General features: G+C 57.7%; 1 protein-coding gene across 5 annotated transcripts in view; it reads right to left on the reverse strand.

Moving 5' to 3' along the window:
- Positions 1–8,154: 8,154 nt before the first annotated feature.
- The window catches only part of ACOX3 (acyl-CoA oxidase 3, pristanoyl), a 48,847-nt gene continuing 39,449 nt past the window's right edge, over positions 8,155–17,552 (reverse strand). The window contains exons 15-18 of one of the 5 annotated variants that reach the window (XM_055589222.1): positions 15,389–15,563; positions 13,846–13,913; positions 11,375–11,461; positions 8,155–8,821 (exon numbers count right to left, since the gene is read on the reverse strand). In XM_055589222.1, coding sequence (XP_055445197.1) covers positions 8,702–8,821; positions 11,375–11,461; positions 13,846–13,913; positions 15,389–15,563 — 450 coding nt within the window. In that variant the 3' untranslated portion in view covers positions 8,155–8,701. Of the gene's footprint in view, positions 8,822–8,857; positions 9,683–11,374; positions 11,462–13,845; positions 13,914–15,388; positions 15,564–17,552 lie in introns of those variants that run through there. The other 4 variants (XM_055589221.1, XM_055589220.1, XR_008717291.1 and 1 more) reach the window with 4 other exon arrangements.

A 17,552-nucleotide genomic window follows, 5' to 3' on the forward strand; every position in this document is an offset into this window, starting at 1 on the left:
CCATCCTCCTCGTGCTCCCACGTCACCCGGCTCTGCACACCATCCCTCCTCCACCCCATCCTGGCTCTGGACTGAGCACCCACAGGTCTGCCCAGGCCACTGAAGGGGGCCCGAGAGAGCAGGTCTGACGGGACCCACTGCCTTGTCATGTGACCTGGGGTGAGGCTCATGACCTTGCTGAGCCCAGCTTTCGAAATCTGGGGAAGCGGGAGATTCAACAGGTCATTAGCTGAGGGGCCGGGCCCAGCCTCAGGGTGCAGTATACAGTCGGCGCTCACCAAGAGGCAGACTGACTCCTGCAGCTCACCTGTGACACCGAGCTTGGGGGACCCGAGTGGTTAACGTGCCGCCTGGTGAGAGGCAGGGAGTTTGCCAAAGGAGTGCTGTCAAGAGTTCACCAGGGGCTTTTTGTCCCAAGACATTCTCCCGTGGGCCTGGGCCGTCTCAGAAGCCCGCCTGCCTCCCAGGCCTGGGCCTGACTCACAAGCAGGCTGATTAACTGGACAGTCGTGGCCTCACAAGGGCGGCTCCGCACAACGCCCAGGCTCGGTGATAAGGGACGGCCAGGACCCCGCGTCTGGGATGGATCAGCCGCCGTGGAGAGTCGGCCCTGTTTGTGGGGGACAGCCGTGAGCGCCAGGACCACCAAGAGCAGGGCCTCAGAGATGAGCCGCCAGAGCGCGGGTGTGAGAAGTGCAGGGGCTGGGGGCGGCGGGGCGGGGGGCAGGAAGGCAGGCAGACCCGGCCTCCCCCGGGCGCCCAAGGTCAAGGGGTTCAGGAGCCGCTGGCGCTGGAGGGCGCCACCCGCAGCAATGCGGGGAGCCACGCACTCAGCAGCAGCCTGCCCTGGCCCTCGCAGCTCTGCTGGGCCCGGCCACCTACTGGTGACACTCGGACTGCTCTGCGTCCCAGACCGTCCCCACAGCGCCTGAGAGCGTGAGGACGGGTGACGGGCTGCAGCAAAGAGCACCAGGGCGGCCAGCCCTCTCTCTGCGGGGTGGCTCCGAGCGCAGTGACCGGCCAGCACCCCCACGTACTCACCTGTGCAGAGACCACACAGCAGAGGCTTAGTGCATGCCTGCATGTTAGGTCGCTTCAGTCTTGTCTCTCTGCGACCCTATGGGTTACAGCCTGCCAGGTTCCTCCGTCCATGGGATTTTCCAGGCCAGAATACTGGAGTGGGAAGCTGCTCCCTTCCCCAGGGGATCTTCCCAACCCAGGGATCGAACTCAGGTCTCCCCTATTGCAGTCTTTACCAGCTGACCTACAAGCAAAGCCCCAAAAATGCTTAGTAGGTGTTTGTTGAATAAGTGGTTGCTGGCGCAAGAGGCGGGACTGAGTGGTGAGGGCGGTGCTTGGAGTGGGACGAGGCTTTCATGGAAGTGGGGCGGGGCTGAGTGACTTGGGGGCGTGGCTAGGCAGGGCCGACTGGTTGTGGGCGGGGCTGGGTGGAAGTGGGGGCGGGGCGGGGTGAATTGGGGGCAGGGTGGGGAGGGGCCGGATGACTGTAGGCGGGGCTGGGTGGAGCCAGACAAAGGTGGGGGCTGGAGGATGGGGTGCTCGTCCTTTTCCTGCCTCTCAGTTCAGTTCAGTTGCTCAGCCGTGTCCAACTCTTTGCGACTCCATGGACTGCAACACACCAGGCCTCCCTGTCCATCACCAACTCCCGGAGTTTACCCAAACTCATGTCCATTGAATCGGTGATGCCATCAACCATCTCACTCTTTATTGTCCCCTTCTCCTCCCGCCTTCAATCTTTCCCAGCATCAGGCTCTTTTCAAATGAGTCAGTTCTTCGCATCAGGTGGCCAGCGTATTGGAGTTTCAGCTTCAGCATCAGTCCTTCCAATGAATACTCAGGACTGATTTCCTTCAGGATGGACTGGTTGTATCTCCTTGTGGTCCAAGGGACTCTCAAGAGAACTCTCCAACACAACAGTTCAAAAGTATCAATTCTTCAGTGTTTAGCTTTCTTTATAGTCCAGCTCTCACATCCCTATATGACTACTGGAAAAACCAAAACTTTGACTAGACAGACCTTTATTGGCAAAGTAACGTCTCTGCTTTTTAATATGCTGTCTAGGTTGGTCATAACTTTCATTCCAAGGAGTAAGCATCTTTTAATTTCAAGGCTGAAGTCACCATCTGCAGTGATTTTCATGCCTCTGAGACAGAGCTTATCACCCTGGAGTTTTCGAGGTTGCTTCAGGGAAGAGTGGCACCGGGTCCAAGGCTAAGGGTTGTTGAAACCCCTGTGGTCCTGGAGCACAGTGGGAAGAGGAAACCTCTCCCCGGTGGCCAGACCGCGGTGGGGCGCTTCTGCAGCCTAGCTGAGGGAAGACATGAAGCAAACACAGACCAGACAGTGTCTGAGGCCGGCGGCTGGGCAGGACGCCCGCACCTGCTTCCCTCCCGTCCCCACAAAGGGCCCTGTGTCCCCCCAGCTGGACCCGTGTCTCAGCTCTGAGCAGTGTTGTCTCTGATGCCTGTGGCCCCAGTGGGGTGGGGTGGCCCGGTCTGCAGAGTGGTCACCACCTTCGAGGCTGCACGTGGAGAGGTGAGTGAGGGTCCTGCAGAGGTGCCAGCAAGCCTGCAGTCCTCACCCCTCCAGGACATCCCTGGGACACAGGGTGCTTTCCTGGAAGAGCCCACCCTCTGGGAGGAAGCCTCAGTTCAGTTCAGTCACTCAGTCATGTCTGACTCTGTGCGATCCCGTGGACTATGGCACACCAGGCCTCCCTGTCCATCACCAGCTCCCAGAGCTTGCTCAAACTCATCTCCATCGTGTTGGTGATGCCATCCCTGGCCCCCAACCCGGGATCCTGGGGAGACTCTCCCAACCTCGGGCCTGGAACATGCCCTGGGGGCCGGGCGGATGCCCGTGGTTCCTCGCGCTCCTGGGGAGGACTGTCACCCCAGCTTCTCGTCCTTTCCACTCCTAACACCCACCTACCCACACAGCGCTCTGGACAGAACCTCCACACTGGTGGAGGCCCCTGCTATCTCCATCGCCTGGAGAGGGAGGAGAAAGGAAACTTCTGGAAAGATGATTTCACAGCAGACCACCCAGACAGAACACCAGGCAGCCGGTCTCCTCTCTCACACCCTTTTTAGCACACGGGCAGCGGGCCTGCAGCCTCCTTTGGACTCACAAACATTAGCCCTCAAGGGAGGGGCTCAGCCCCCAGCCGGGAACCTACCCCCTCCCCCGGCGGGGGCTGTGGAAGCACCTGGGGCTATAGGCGGGCCACCTGAGCTCTCAAGGAGCCACATCCTCACCTGGAAAGTGGGGACAAACCACCCCTGGAATTGGGTGGCTGCATTTCTCCCCAGAGGCAGCCTGGCACGTTGTGGACCAGGGGACCTGAGTCTGCACCCCTGGCCCTGACCGTGGACTGCTGACCCCTGAGCCCACTTCCTCGGTCTGGCCACCACCCCCACCCCTGGCTGCAGGCAGGGGACGCTGACTATAGGTCAGGCACCACCTGGGCCCCGTCCCCAAGCAAGCTTCACACACACCTCTTCCCGGCTCCCCTTTCAATGTCCCCATTGGCCAGCATCCGCACACCCGGGAATTCCCTGGACACGCATCATCCCTGTCCCCTCAGCCTCTTCCCTCTGGACAACGCTAACAGAAGTGGAAAACTGCACACTCTGGATGCAGAGTGCCCACAGTCAGAGGGACCTTGGGCCAGCCACCCAACCACCCTCTGAAATGGGTGGAACCACCTGGCCGCTGGCTGGGCTCACAGACATCGCATGGGAATGGGTCCTGTGTGCTAGCTTGTCTGGGCTTCCAAACCACAGAGACTGACTCCCCACAGCCCTGGAGGCTGGAAGTCCAAGATCAAGGTGAGGATGTCTTCCGAGACCTCTCTCTCGGTGTGTAGACAGCTGTCTTCTCCCAGGTCCTCATGCGGTCAACCCTCTGTGTGTGTCTGTGTCCTGATTCCCTCCTCTTCTCATGAGGACAGCAGTCTGAGCAGGACCACGTGCGTGACCTCATTTTACCTTAATCACCTGGGTAAAGGCTCATCTCCAAGTACGGTCACATCTGAGTGCTGGGGTGGGGCTCTGGTGCATGGATTTCAGGGAGGGGTGCACAATTCAAGCCTAACACCTTGTGTGGTCTTTAGGGAAGTGAAACTGAAAGTGTTAGTCGCTCACCCATGTCTGACTCTTTGTGACCCCGTGGACTGTAGCCCGCCAGGCTCTTCTGTCCATGGGATTCTCCAGGCAAGCATACTGGAGTGGGTTGCCATTTCCTTCTCCAGGGGATCTTCCCAACCCAGGGATCGAACTCAGATCTCCCACATTGCAGGTGAATTCTTTACCATCTGAGCCACCAGGGAAATACAACTTTAGGAAAAAGAAAAGTGTTAAGTCACTCAGTCGTGTCCAACTCTTTGTGACCCCATGGACTGCAGCCCGCCGGGCTCCTCTGTCCATCGGATTCTCCAGGCAGGAATACTGGAGTGGGTTGCCCTTTCATTCTCCAGGGGATCTTCCCGACCCAGAGATCGAACCCAGGTCTCCTGCATTGCAGGCAGATTCTTTACTGTCTGAGCCACCAGGGAAGCCCTCCTCTAGGGAAAGAGGACATCAAATCCGAGATGCAGGAGCATTCTGGCCGCAAGGGAGCCCCAGGACCCCAAGTCTTCCTTGCCGAGCACCCCCCTCTTCAAAGGACACAGAGGACCCCCCTCCCCACGTGCCGCCCTTTGCACGCCGACTCCCTCCTGCATATCCCCTCCTGTAAGCTCCCATGGAAGGCCGGCATCTGCTCCCTGAATGGCCAGGGTTGAGCATGACCACCGCTGCTTCCTTGGCCAAGGTCAGAGTTTATGTTCGCGAAGCCGTATCCAGTGTTCTGCCGTTAGAGGCAGGATTTTCTACATGGGAGTAGAAATGCACACCCTGAAAAAACCCTGTTACTGAGGCTGACAAGCGAGTAGCTCTGGAAACAGCATCTGTTCATTTAATAGGGCCGGAGGGGAGCAGCGGCTTTGGCTTTTCTTTCCTGTGTGATGATTTTTAAAGAATTTCAACCGCAAGGATATTGCAAGATGAAAAATGGATTTTACACTGGTGAGTGGGCTCTGTCACGCCATACTGTATTCCAGCACTGTTCTCACAGTGGTTCACACACCCTGCCTGCTGTAGACAGGATGCTTTGGTCCTCAGTGTGAGGGACGTGTCCACTCCTCCACTCACCTCTCCCCCCCCCCGGAGCACCTCATGGGCAGGGCCCTGTGAGAAGCTGAGCTAGGAGACCATCCCTGGTCACAGGGATCCAGGAGGGAGGCAGCCCCACCCAGGGTAGAAACCCCTGGCTCCTTCTGTGGAACGGGGCTGACCAGGAGCGGCAGGCAGCCAGAAGCAGAGCTGGAAAGGCGGGTGGGGGTCGGCGTGGGCTCAGAGCAACAGCACAAGCCCAGGGTGGAGACAGGATGGATGGCCCACGTCTCATACAGGAAGGGGGAGCAGCCCCACTTGCTGGAGCGACAGGGACCACAGCTGTATACGCCACCACTGGGCACTGGCCCACAGGCCCTCCTTCTTTCAGCAGCATCCAGAGCCACCCAAATCCCCCTTTTCGTCATTCTTTCTTTTGTTCATTCATTTGTTCATCACGCAAGTCATTCACTCATTCATTCATCCATCTACCCGCCCATCCACCTACCCATCCCCCATCCGTCCATCCCCCACCCACCCACCCACCTACCCATCCCTCACCCACCCACCCACCCACCCATCCCCCAGCCATCCATCACCCACCTACCCACCCACCCACCCATCCCCCATCCGTCCATCCCACACCCACCCATCCCCCACCCACCCACCTACCCATCCCCCACCCATCCCCCCACCCACCTACCCATCCCCCCACCCACCTACCCATCCCCCACCCATCCACCCACCCACCTACCCATCCCCCACCCACCCATTCCCCACCCACCACCCACCCACACTCTCCCCCACCCACCATCCATACCTTCCCTCCAGGGCTTGCCAAACACGTCCCCTGTGTGTGGCCTGGCCTTGAGCCGGGAGCTGGAAACAGATGATTCAGACCTAGTCCCTGACCTCAAAGAGCTTCCAGAGCAGTGGGAAGACTGTCTACAAACGAGTCACTGTGTCCAGAGCCCTGGGCTATTCACATGTGGACGGCAGTGTGTCCTGTAATGACTTCTGGCAGATGAGTGACAGTTCAACAGGGCGAGGGACAGGCCATACGCTCCTTAACCTTAACCCTTAACCCTGGCACCCACTCAGACGCTCCTGGTGGGGGTGTGTGCACCCCTTTTCTGGGCATGAAGACTGAGGCCAGGAAGTTAAGGAACCACCCACATGATTCCACCCATGTAGTTCAGTTCTCAAAAGCCAATTCTTTTTTTTTTTTTTTTTTAAGGTTTTTTGGAGTTTTTTTGATGTGGACTATCTTTAAAGTCTATTACATTTGTTAAGGAGTTTGGTGAAAAAGTAGCCGCAATTTTGAACCATGAATTTTAAGTCATAACTAGGTTCAAACACATCTTAATTAATCATTAATAGGAACCATTACAATCAACATATTTTTGCCAATGAGAAATAAGTTTTTTAATTCCTGTAGCATAAAAGTCCGTGCTTCAGGACTGGATGAACCAAAAGCATTTCCTGCCTCCGGCTGGTTGTGGAAGTGTTTTCCCTGCAAAAAGTTGTCGAGATGCTTGAAGAAGAGGAATTGCGCTGGCGAGAGGCCAGGTGAATACGGCAGATGAGGCAAGACTTCGTAGCCCAACTTGTTCAGCTTCCGAAGCCTCGGCTGTGCGATGTGCGGTCAGGCGTTGTCGTGGGGAGGACCTGGGCCCTTTCTGTTGACCAATGCCGGCTGCAGGCACTGCGGTTTTTCAGACTCGCTGAGCATACGTCTCAGATGTAATGTTTTCACCAGGATTCAGAAAGCTGTAGTGGATCAGACCGGCAGCAGACCACCACACAGTGACCATGACCTTATTTAGGTGTGAGTTTGGTTTAGGGAAGTGCTTTGGAGTTTCTTCTTGGTCCAACCACTTAAGCTGGTTGTCGCCGGTTGTATAAAATCCACTTTTCATCACATATCACGACCCAGTAGAGAAACGGTTCATTGTCGTTGCATAGAAAAGAGAAGACAACACCTCAAAACCTGTTTTTTTGATTTGCGGTCAGCTCACGAGGCACCCACTTACTGAGCTTTCTCACCTTTCCAATTTGCTTCCAATGCCGCATGCCGTAGAGTGGCACTGAGTTGACATTGACATTGACTCATTGACACCGAGGTCTCCGACAACGTCCCGTGTAGTTGTAGGAGGATCCGCTCCAGTGAGTCAGACGTGACTTAGCGACTGAACACCACCACAACATAACCATGTTTATTTAAGAAAGTATTCCAGCATCAAACAGCTGAGCTCAACAATGCAAAACCAGTTACTTCCGCACCAACCTCAATACAATATGACTTTCATTTTATGTTTTGGTTTTTTGGCTACGAGGCATGTGGGATCTTATCTCCCTGACCAGGGGTTGAACTTGTACCCGCTGCCCAGCATTGGAAGGTGGAGTCTTAACCACTGGACCACCACGGAAGGTCCCCCAAAATAATGCTTTCTCAGGCCCTTCAGTGCTCAGAGGTTTTTCTGGACTCTTTTGGAAAATAAGAGCTACCTTTGTTCAGTACCAGTGTGCTCCGTGGGCACCATGGCAGGGTGGGGAGGGCACGGGGCTGCTGATGTCAGAGGTCCTGAACCTTCTGGAGAGATCGGAAGCTGAGGGGGAGCGGAGGACGAGACAGGGCGGAGAGTCAGAACCCACCCACCGTCGTCCTGACCTGGGACGAAGGAATCATGGGTGGAGATGGCCATCAGCCTCCTCCATCAGCCCCCGCTGTCCGCAGGGCGCTTGGGCCTGAGGGTGGACAGTGTGCAGAAGCGTGGGGCAAACCCCCCACGGGCCCAGGCAGCCTGGGAGCTCCACTGCCTGTAGAAAGAAACTCTTTCAAGTAACAAAGTGACAACATAATGTGCATACAACAGGGAGGTCAGGACGTAAGGATGACTAGATCTTCAAATCATTATGCATTTTTTATCCTTTGGAAACACTTCTTTGATGGAAACTTCTAGTTCCACACAAGAAAGTAATAAAACTGATTTTATTTTCCTTCAAAATCTTCAACTATGCCATTCGGGTGGTCCACGGTGCAAATTAGTAAAGTTATGATATGATTTGATGACGTGAGAAAGTCAAACTTGGGTGAACAAAGAATCGGACTGGCATCGTTCAGGGGTTAGTGACGCAAAGCCTTGGAAGAAATCTCAGATGAAGGCAAAAGATCACCCGGCCAGAAAAATCCCAAATTACAAGCAGTCAGCTTCATAATCAGCATATGAAAATAGAAGTATGCTAAAGCTCTAATTATCCAAAAGTGTTCAGTCTCTCAGGAAGACATGATTCTATGTATAAACTTTCTTTTCACCCAGCAAATAGGGATGACCCAAAGCAGTCCTGCCTTTGGACGTGACCCGTCCTGGTGGGACTTGGGGCGGGGGGCGGGGCCAGGCCAGGATAAGCTGCTCCAGCCCTGGACTCGACAGGACAAGCAGCCAGGTAGAACTGCAGGGCTGGGGCTTCCAGAGGCGAACGTGAGGCCCAGGTGTTCACGGCTTCGCCAGACTGAGCCGGTACCATCACAGCTTTGGCTTCAAACGTCCTACGACGGGCTTGTTGACCGCGAATTCCGCCCACCAAGATGCCCGCTCCAGCACCTTATTTTCCTGAAGGACGGCAGTCCAGAGGTTTTTATAGAGCTGTAAAAAATACATACATGATACACACGGATGGAATAAGAAAGACTGAGCGTGTCAATGCAACTGTGCATTACACAGGAAGCTCCGTCACTTCCTGGAAGCATTTTAAGACGATTTAAATTCAATTTGCATAAGCCCTTTCTTTGTCAGTAGAGGAAAATTGGGAAAACACAAACTATTAAGGTCCCTAATGTACACTTATGATGAAAACATCCTGCTTGGCCTTCTCTTTGGAAATTCTCATGGAAGGTGGATTCTGCAAGTCGACATTGATCATTTGCTCTGAAATCTGTCCTTTGGCAGCCACGCGGCTGGCGGGTGGTGGCACGGCCAAGCAGCAGGCTGGCGGCTGGTCCTCTGGGCCCCCAGGCCTGGGCAGGCCCGGTCCCCTCTCTGCCCACCCTGCCAGACTGAGCCCCCTAAGCCAGCCAGCCGCCGCCTCTGGGCCCCCAGGCGGGACTGGTCTCATTAGTCACCCTAGAGGAAGGCCGTGAGTGTGCAGGCAGTCGCCTGACCCGTCCCTGCTCCCAGCACGGCCAGCGTCCAGGCCGAGGTCCGTGGAGGCAGGAAAGGGGCCAGTCTTACATCTGGCTGACGTTGACAGATGTTATTTTCAAGAAGCTGCCCTCTCTCTGCACCTGGTAAACGCGCTCAGCGATTCCTCCCACGTGCTGCTATTCCTGGCTCCCAGGGAGACACAGACAAGGCTCTCTCCCGGCGGGTCGTAATCCGGGTGACACCACACGACCTGGATGTGGCGCTTCCCTTAAAGACGGAGCCTCGGCCTCCGACAGCTGTTTGTCCGTCTAAGATGGATTTCCTATCTCGTACAGCACCCGGTGTGGACCGCAGCCCGTAACACTGGGAGAGACATGCGCCGCGTAAAGCCTTCTGCCGGGCGAGGCCCTGGGGTGCTCTGGTCTCAGTGTGGAGTCTAGGGCCCCACCTCAGGCCAGGGCAGGATGGCACGGCCTCCCCTACTCCGCAGTCGCCCACCCGCCAGCGAGTCAGGGCTGCCGCCTGCAGAAGCACCCCGCCGCCCGTACGGGGCTAGCGCTGCCGGGAGCCCGCGTCACAGAGGCCAGCTCCCCGCCCGGGGGCCGGTCAGCACGCCCTCCTCATGCTCCCGCTGGGCCCCGGCCACACCAGGGACCAAGGTTCATACTCTCCTGCCTTCCCTCCAAGGAGCCCATCTTTGTTGCCTCCCAGCTGGGCCAACTCAGGCGAACCTGCCTGTTCCCTCCAGAGGCTGGGTCTCTCCCTGGCAGAGTGGCCGCCTCAAGGGAGGACGCCTGGCCCAGCTCGACAGCCAGAGGACAGCCAGCTGTCCCCAGACGTGCGGTCTCCGCCTTTCTGACTCGACGGGGGGCTCTTCTGACCTGCCCACCCCAGCGCCTGCACTTCCATCCCAACCCTGGGTATGGCTTGGGCTGGGCAGAGGTCCAGGTACCTGTCCCCTGGACCAACAGCAGTGTCCCCTGAGGACAGAGGGCTCCTGTCCCCTTGGAATGTTCCCTGGTGACAGAGAAAAGGTGCCTGTCCCCCAGCGTTCAGTCTCCTGGGTCGGCAAGATAAGCCTCAGGAGAAACAACACAATGGCCATGGGCCCTCGCCACGTGACTTTAACACTGAAATGCCACGTCTCCATGGAAACACAGGGACAACCGCCCATGGGTGGTGCGGAGCCGGGGAGCAGTGAGCAGGCCCGTGGGCGTCGTCTCGCACAGGCCTCTCCACGTGGTGGAGGTCACACAGGGCTGCCTGTGGGCTCAGGAAGGAGTGCTGCGAGGGTCACACTGCAGGACAAAGTGGGGGACCCACCTGCCGGGGGAAGAGGGGGGACGCTTCACCTAGAAGCTGGAGGAGACCTCTTAGAAGAACGGCATTCCACTTAGAATGGAAGTGGAACGCAGGTGCAAAGGCCCTGGGGTGGGAGTGAGCCCAGAACCACAGAGAAACGGAAGGACAGTGAGGCTGGAATCTGCAGGGCGGGAGGGGGTGTGCGACGACCCTGGAGAACCAGGCAGAGGCCAGCCTGGCGGCGGGCGGGAGTGGGGAGGGATCTGGTACCACTTTGGTGTGGGGGACTTCAGGGCAGCTTTAGGAGCAGGTCTACTTTAGAAGCAATCGTTCTGGAGCATGGGGAGGGGTGGAGGCAAGGGAGGAGCTTGGGAAGCCACCTGGGGCTGCCCCGGAAGCCCAGGCAGAGGGGCGAGAGGGTCAGAAGGCCCAGGAGTGGGGTGGGCCCTCAGGAGAGTGTGCAAAGACCACAGCTTCGCACAGGCCCACGCTGATCTCGGCGTCACGGCCTAAGAGAGTGGCAGGGCCACCCTGTTTCTCAGGGAAGGGCAGGCTGGGGGGCAGCTGACCCATCCACGACCACCCCAACTTCTCCCAGCCGCTCCCCCTCCCTGCCGCCCACGTGATGCTGGAGACGCCCCCCCCGCCCCCCCCGCCTTGCCCCGAGCCCTGTCACCATCTCAGCTCTGCCACAACTGCCCCGGGGCCCGGAGCGCCTCCCGCCGCCCGCGGGACGAAGGCCGCTCTTCATACCTCGCCGTCTGCTCTGCCAATCGGTGAGTCCAGGATGAAGTCCGGAGGGGCGATGACGTCCACCAGGGCAACAGCATCATCTTTCAGCTGTTAGAAAACAAAGTCCGGACACTTGGCAACGCCCGGCATCTCCATGGCAACCACCGAGTAACACAGCCTGCAACCCACGAGCAATGGTAACCCCAGCAGGCACGAGGCTCCATTCCTCAGGCACCGTCTTTTCATTGGCCTGGGTTACAGGCTCCCCGAGTGTGCGTCTGAATATTTTCACCATGCTGCTATCCACTCAAGACTTCCAACGTTTTCTTTTTTTTCCAACAAGGTAGGGACTGCTCGTAAAACTGATGATTCTGTGGCTCACTAACTGGCAACTGTCTTCAGAGGTTTGTCTCTGAACCCTGACGGATCAGGGCAATGACTGTTCCAACAGAGGAAAATATGTCCAGAAAAAAAAAATGTAAGAGAAAAAGCATTTATAAGCCCCTGGAAAAGCCATCACCCCAAAGTGCTTTGGTTTGCGGTAGTTTTATTACTCTCCCACCCCGTTACACAAATTATTCTACAATATGACAAGTGGAATTTATATGAGTAGACTCCTAAGAATTTTCTTGAAATGCAAAAAAACATTTTTTACTTAAAATAATTGCGAGATGCCATACGCAGTATGTGTGCTTAGTCACGCCGCGTCCGACTCTCTGTGAGCCCGGGGACTAACAGCCCGCCAGGCTGCCCTGGCGCACGGAATTCTCCAGACAAGCATTCCACAGTGGGCACCCATTCCTCTCTCCAAGGCATCTTCCCGACCCAGGGATCGAACTGGGGTCTGCTGCATCACAGGCAGATTCTTTACCACCTGAGCCACCGGGGAAGCCCAAAGATAAAACAGGACGGCATGCCTGAACGGGGACTGGAACCCTGGACTCTCAGGTTAAAAGTCTGGTGCTCCACTGACTGAGCTATCCAGGCCCCACAGCTGAACTGAGCAGAACGCTGGCGCCAGGGCGATTGGAACAAGGCCGATTAAAGCGATCATTGGGCAAAGAGTCATGAGAGGAGAGGAGCCCAGCTTCGGGGTTCAGGCGCTGCTCCACAGTCCCACACGCCCTCGGCACCAGGGTCCCAGGGGGTCGCTTCAGGGAGAAACAACAGCAGAGGTGGGTCCTGCCCTAGATCGGGGGTAAGCCAGCGTTTCATGCAGGGGGCCCGCGGGAAAGAGCCCGTCTTTGCAGGCCGTGGGGGCCACTCTCAGCAGAGCTGAGCGTGAGACAGTGAGGACACCCCGACAGACGATGCTGCTCCAGGCCCAGACTGGAGCAGGGAAGGAGCCGGCAGCCCCCGCCCCACCCCCGAGGCGGGACCAGGACTCAGGTCCGCCAGGCAGCTTGGGCCCAGGTACTGCCCCTCCAACTACCCCAGCCGCCAGCTCCACAATCCAAGTGTCACGTTGCACAGCAAGGGAAACGACTGCTGTTATTTTTTATAAAGGCAACTCAGCCCACAAAACACAAGAGGGTAAACTCCCCTCCCGTTTAAGTTGACGTGGCCCGAGCAGACAGAGTGACCCCAGAGACACCCTTGCCCAGAGCCCATGTGGGGAGAGAGGCACTTAGAAAGGAGCCTGGGGGAGAGGGGCTTGATGCCAACAAGGACATCACCTGAGCTGCCTCAGCTCAGAAGCACGGAGAGGAGCCGAGCGGCCTCTCACCCATAACTGAGACACTTGTGTACGTATATCTGCCATGTATCCTACAGACGATACCACGGACGGAGCGCTGGGGGGCTTTGGTTCATGTCTGATCATCCACAGCAGAGAACTGCCTCCAAATGCACTGCTTAATACAGCAGCCAGGACACACGTGACGGCGGAGCTAAAACTAGAGAACCCCCAGCCTCGGTCACGCGGCTCTACCCCCGGCAGCCCCAGGTGGCCGGTGCTGACCACACGGGACAGCTTGGCCCTGGAACCTGTCCCTCCCTGTACCAAGCTCCAGCGGACAGAGCACCACCAGGACAGGATGTGGGGCCACCTGACTCCTCTGGGTGACGAGGGCAGAAGGACGCAATAAAAAAAAAAAAGAAAATGCCATGAAATGAATTTAAATTGGAGGCTAACTTGAAAGGCCGATGTCGCTGTAGAAAGCATCAGGGTGAGCTGGGTGTGCACGAGTCCCTCAGGGTGGTGCTTCCTGACTGTTCCGACATAAGCACATTCTCTGTCGTTTTCTTGGGTGTGTGAACGGTGGTACTACTTTGGCTCAATGGACATGGGTTGGGGTGGACTCTGGGAGCTGGCGATGGGCAGGGAGGCCTGGCGTGCTGCAGTCCATGGGGTCGCAAGGAGTCGGACACGGCTGAGCGACTGAGCCGAATGGTGGCACACACAGGAATGAGTGGGAAGCCAAGGTCACCAGATATTAACACACGTATGATCACATGGAAGTCATATACGGACAGAAGGGCTCACGACTCACCTGTGCACACAGGGCCAGGATGGCGCTCTCCAGCACTTTACCCGCACGCTCACCAGAGAAGTAGCCGCCTGAAAGCACAGCATGGGTGACTCTGGGGTCCGGTACCCTCACCCCCAAGCGTCAGTCGCTCAGCCGTGCCCGAGTCTTTGGACTGTAGCCCTCCAGGCCCCTCTGTCCATGGAGTCCTCCAGCCAACAATACTGGAGTGGGTTACAATTCCCATTTCCAGGTGATCTTCCCGACCCAGGATGGAACCCGGGTCTCCTGCACAGCAGGCACATTCTTTACCATCTGAGCCACTGGTGAAGCCCAAACCCCCAAGTTACCCACAAATAGCACACACATCGTGAAACAGCCCATTCTGTGTGAAGATGTCTCGCTCCTGCTGCCCGGGTCCCGCTGCGACCCCTTTCCAGAAAGGTGAGGCCGGGCCTGGGGTCTGTGTCCTTCTCCCGGCCAGTTCACTGAGCAGGCGCTGGTGGGAGGGCGGGGGGCGGTCACGGCCAGGAGCTGGGGATGCTGAAGCCCAGGAAGGGCGGCCGCAGGGGGCCGGGGTGGAGGAGGAGGCAGGGCCGGCAGGCGGGGGTCCACGAGAGTGGACAAGACCCCAAGTAGAGCACTGGGCGGGGAGGCTGGGGGGGGTGGCAGGGGCCTGCAGGCTCAAAGTGGTGTCCAGGGGCATGCAGGGGCATCTGCAGCCACCAGGCAATGGGCTGGAGACCCGCCCCCTTGGCCTCGCCTCCCACACCCAGGCAGGCCATGCTGCGCTGTCTCATAGGTGTCTCACAGGAGGGAGCCCTGAGTCTGCTGCAGAACTGGCTGCTGTCTCATCTTTGCCATAGAGAACAGAGCCCGCTTCACTCACAGAGGGTGGGCTCCTTTCCCCGCACCCCACTGCTCCCACCAGGGAGCCCTGTATACCTCAACCGGTAAAGAATCCGCCTGCAGTGCAGGGAACGTGCGTTTGATCCTTGGGCTGGGAAGATCCCCTGGAGAAGGAAATGGCTACCCACTCTAGTATTCTGACCTGGAGAATTCCATGGACTGTAAAGTCCATCAGGTCGCAAAGAGTCGGACACGACTGAGCAACTTAAAAAAAAAGGGGGTGGGCAACACCAGCCCCAAGGAGGAAAATGTGGGTTCTTTGCAAGGGGAGGGGAAAACGTACCCCTCAGACAGCACAGATATGCACCTGGGGCATGAGCAAGTACCCAGGACAGCTCTAGTATTAACATGCCATGGGGATGCTTTGCAAAAACGTCTAAAAAATGCTCCTTAGAAGGATAATGAAAACAAAGTTTCAAAAAAACTCAGGTTTATCCTGTTTCCACCCATCTTCCAGGAATCAGCCCTTCGTCACCTCCTCCAGGAAGCCCTCCTGGGTTGCCCGCCATGGCTCAGCCCTACGGGCACCACCCTGGCGCTGCTGTGCTCCTGGCGGTTGCCCCCCGCCATGGCCTCTGGGCTCATCTGCTCCCTGTGACGAGCGCTCAGTAAGCCGCACGGAAGGAGCGCCCCACGCGGCTCCGGGGCGGGGTCTCACCTCGGTAGAGCAGGGCAGTGTGCTGGCTGAGGGACCACAGGGCGTAGAGGGCGCTGAGCCGCCGGAGCACGGCCCGCAGCGGGGGTGGCACGTGGGGCTGGTGCGTGTGCTCGTGGAACCTGCGCACGACCGTGAGCTCCAGGAACGCCAGGGCCAAGGGCCGGCAGTGGTACACCTGCAACCACACAGTGCGCGCGTTCGGGGAGGGCACACCGGGGCCTGCGCGCCGGCAGCACCCGGGGGAGAGGGCACAGCCAGCCGCGGCTGGGCAGCGCCCCTGGGGAAAGGCCGGCAGGAACACAAGCCCGCCTGCAGCAGCTGCTCTGGACCTCGGGCCCAGCGACCCCGCTCAGCTCAGCGCTACCTGGGACCTGTGTGACCCCACAGCTGACACAGCCACCAGGAGCTCGCCCGGGTCGTCCTGGCACTAGGGACGGGCGCGTCCCCTGGGAGGTGGGCTCCCCGAGGGCACAGGTTGGTTCTCTTGCACTGGGAACCACAGAGAAGGTTTTCCACGTGATCCCTGGACTCACCTGAAAGCGACGTCAGCCCCTCCTGGGGCCTGGCCCCGCCCCTGCCCCCCAAGTTTCTCAAGGAAACAGCCCCTCTCTCCCACTCCCATCATGTCCAGAACTAAGGGAAGGGCTCCACGGAGGGCCAGCCGGGTTGCACTTGCGTGTGAGTCCTGATGCTGGCTGGGTTTGTGGAAGCAGGAAGTCACCACGGGTCTTCTGGCCCCGGCTTTTTCTTTTTTAACCAATAGCCAACACATCTGCTCATCATTAGCTTTGCTTGCCAGCTTTTCTTTCCCCTTCTCTAGTTTATCAGTTTACTGGTTTTTTTTTAATTAGAACAATTACACATGCATTTCTCATTTGTTATAATGAGCATGCGTTGCTTTTGAAATTAAATAATCCAAATAAATAAAGCAAATAAAGCAAAGAGGTAACCTGGGATGGGGGAGGAAAGAGATCCCTATTCAATGCCTGTATAACTTTGCCCCAGAATTCCTTGGTGGCTCAGACAGTAAAGAATCCGCCTGCAGTGCAGGAGACCTGGGTTCAATCCTTGGGTTGGGAAGATCCCCTGGAGAAGGGAATGGCCACCCACTCCAGTATTCTTGCCTGGAGAACCCCATGGACAGAGGAGCCTGGCGGGCTACAGTCCATGGGGTTGCAAAGGGTCGGACACAACTGAAGCGGCTGGGCACACATGTGCATCAGCCAGAATCCAAAGAACAGGGTACAGAATACGCTCCGGGGAGGCCATGGGTCGTGGTCACCAAGGAGGCATGGCTCTGAGCTCAAGGCCTCCTCTTGACTTTCAGGGCAAGCAGTGGGTCCTCACTTCTGAGGCCAAGGCTCTCCCAGGGACGGCCTGAGAACCAGGCACCTTCAGGAGGGAATTCAGGGGAGGATGTTCCCCAGGCCAGTCTGCCTGGTCTGATCCGAAGACCCCACTGCGCCTCTGACGCCACCAGGTCCCACGGCCCGTGTCTGTGTGTCCTGCCTGCACAGCCAGCTGGGCCCTCAGGGCAGCTGCCCTCTCGTGCACACCACGTCGTGGGTACCCTTGACTTTGGAGGGAGAGAGACGCAGAGAGGGGAGCGTGCTCACAGGAGGGAAGCTGACGAAGCTGATAATGGAGGTGGGCGGGGAGTGCTCCCCCCAACCCGGGCCAGGCACTAAGCTAAGAGCCCCCCAGGGCATCACCTCAATCCGCCCTGGATCCTGAGGGTGTAACAAGGTCAAGCCATTGGCGACTGGTGGAGACACACTTGGCGCAGGGAGGCCGGCCCCCGTGTGCGCCCTCAGCCTCTGTGAGAGCGGGTGTCCCTGAATTAATCCCCACCCCCCGATGTGCTCACATGCCATGGGCTCCTCTCCACTTGGGGAGATTCTCCCTGCCAAGTCCCAGCTGAGGACTGAGTCCAAACTCTGCTCTTCTCTACTCGCTCCTTCTGAACTATGTGGGTTTTCTAGAGTCAGTCACACTGTGTTCATCCTATCTTTCCGTGAAAGCAGCACACAGGTCAGTTGCGGCCATGGCATCGGTTGGTGCAGGCCTGGAAAGGCGGCCCCACCTCTGGTGTGGCCACCCTAAAAATGCACCCTGAGTCCCACCGGGCTCTGAGTCCCTGTGGGCCAGCTCAGGGCCCAGTCCT

The sequence above is a fragment of the Bubalus kerabau genome, chromosome 7 (genome assembly GCF_029407905.1).
Source record: "Bubalus kerabau isolate K-KA32 ecotype Philippines breed swamp buffalo chromosome 7, PCC_UOA_SB_1v2, whole genome shotgun sequence".
Lineage (NCBI taxonomy): Eukaryota > Metazoa > Chordata > Mammalia > Artiodactyla > Bovidae > Bubalus > Bubalus kerabau.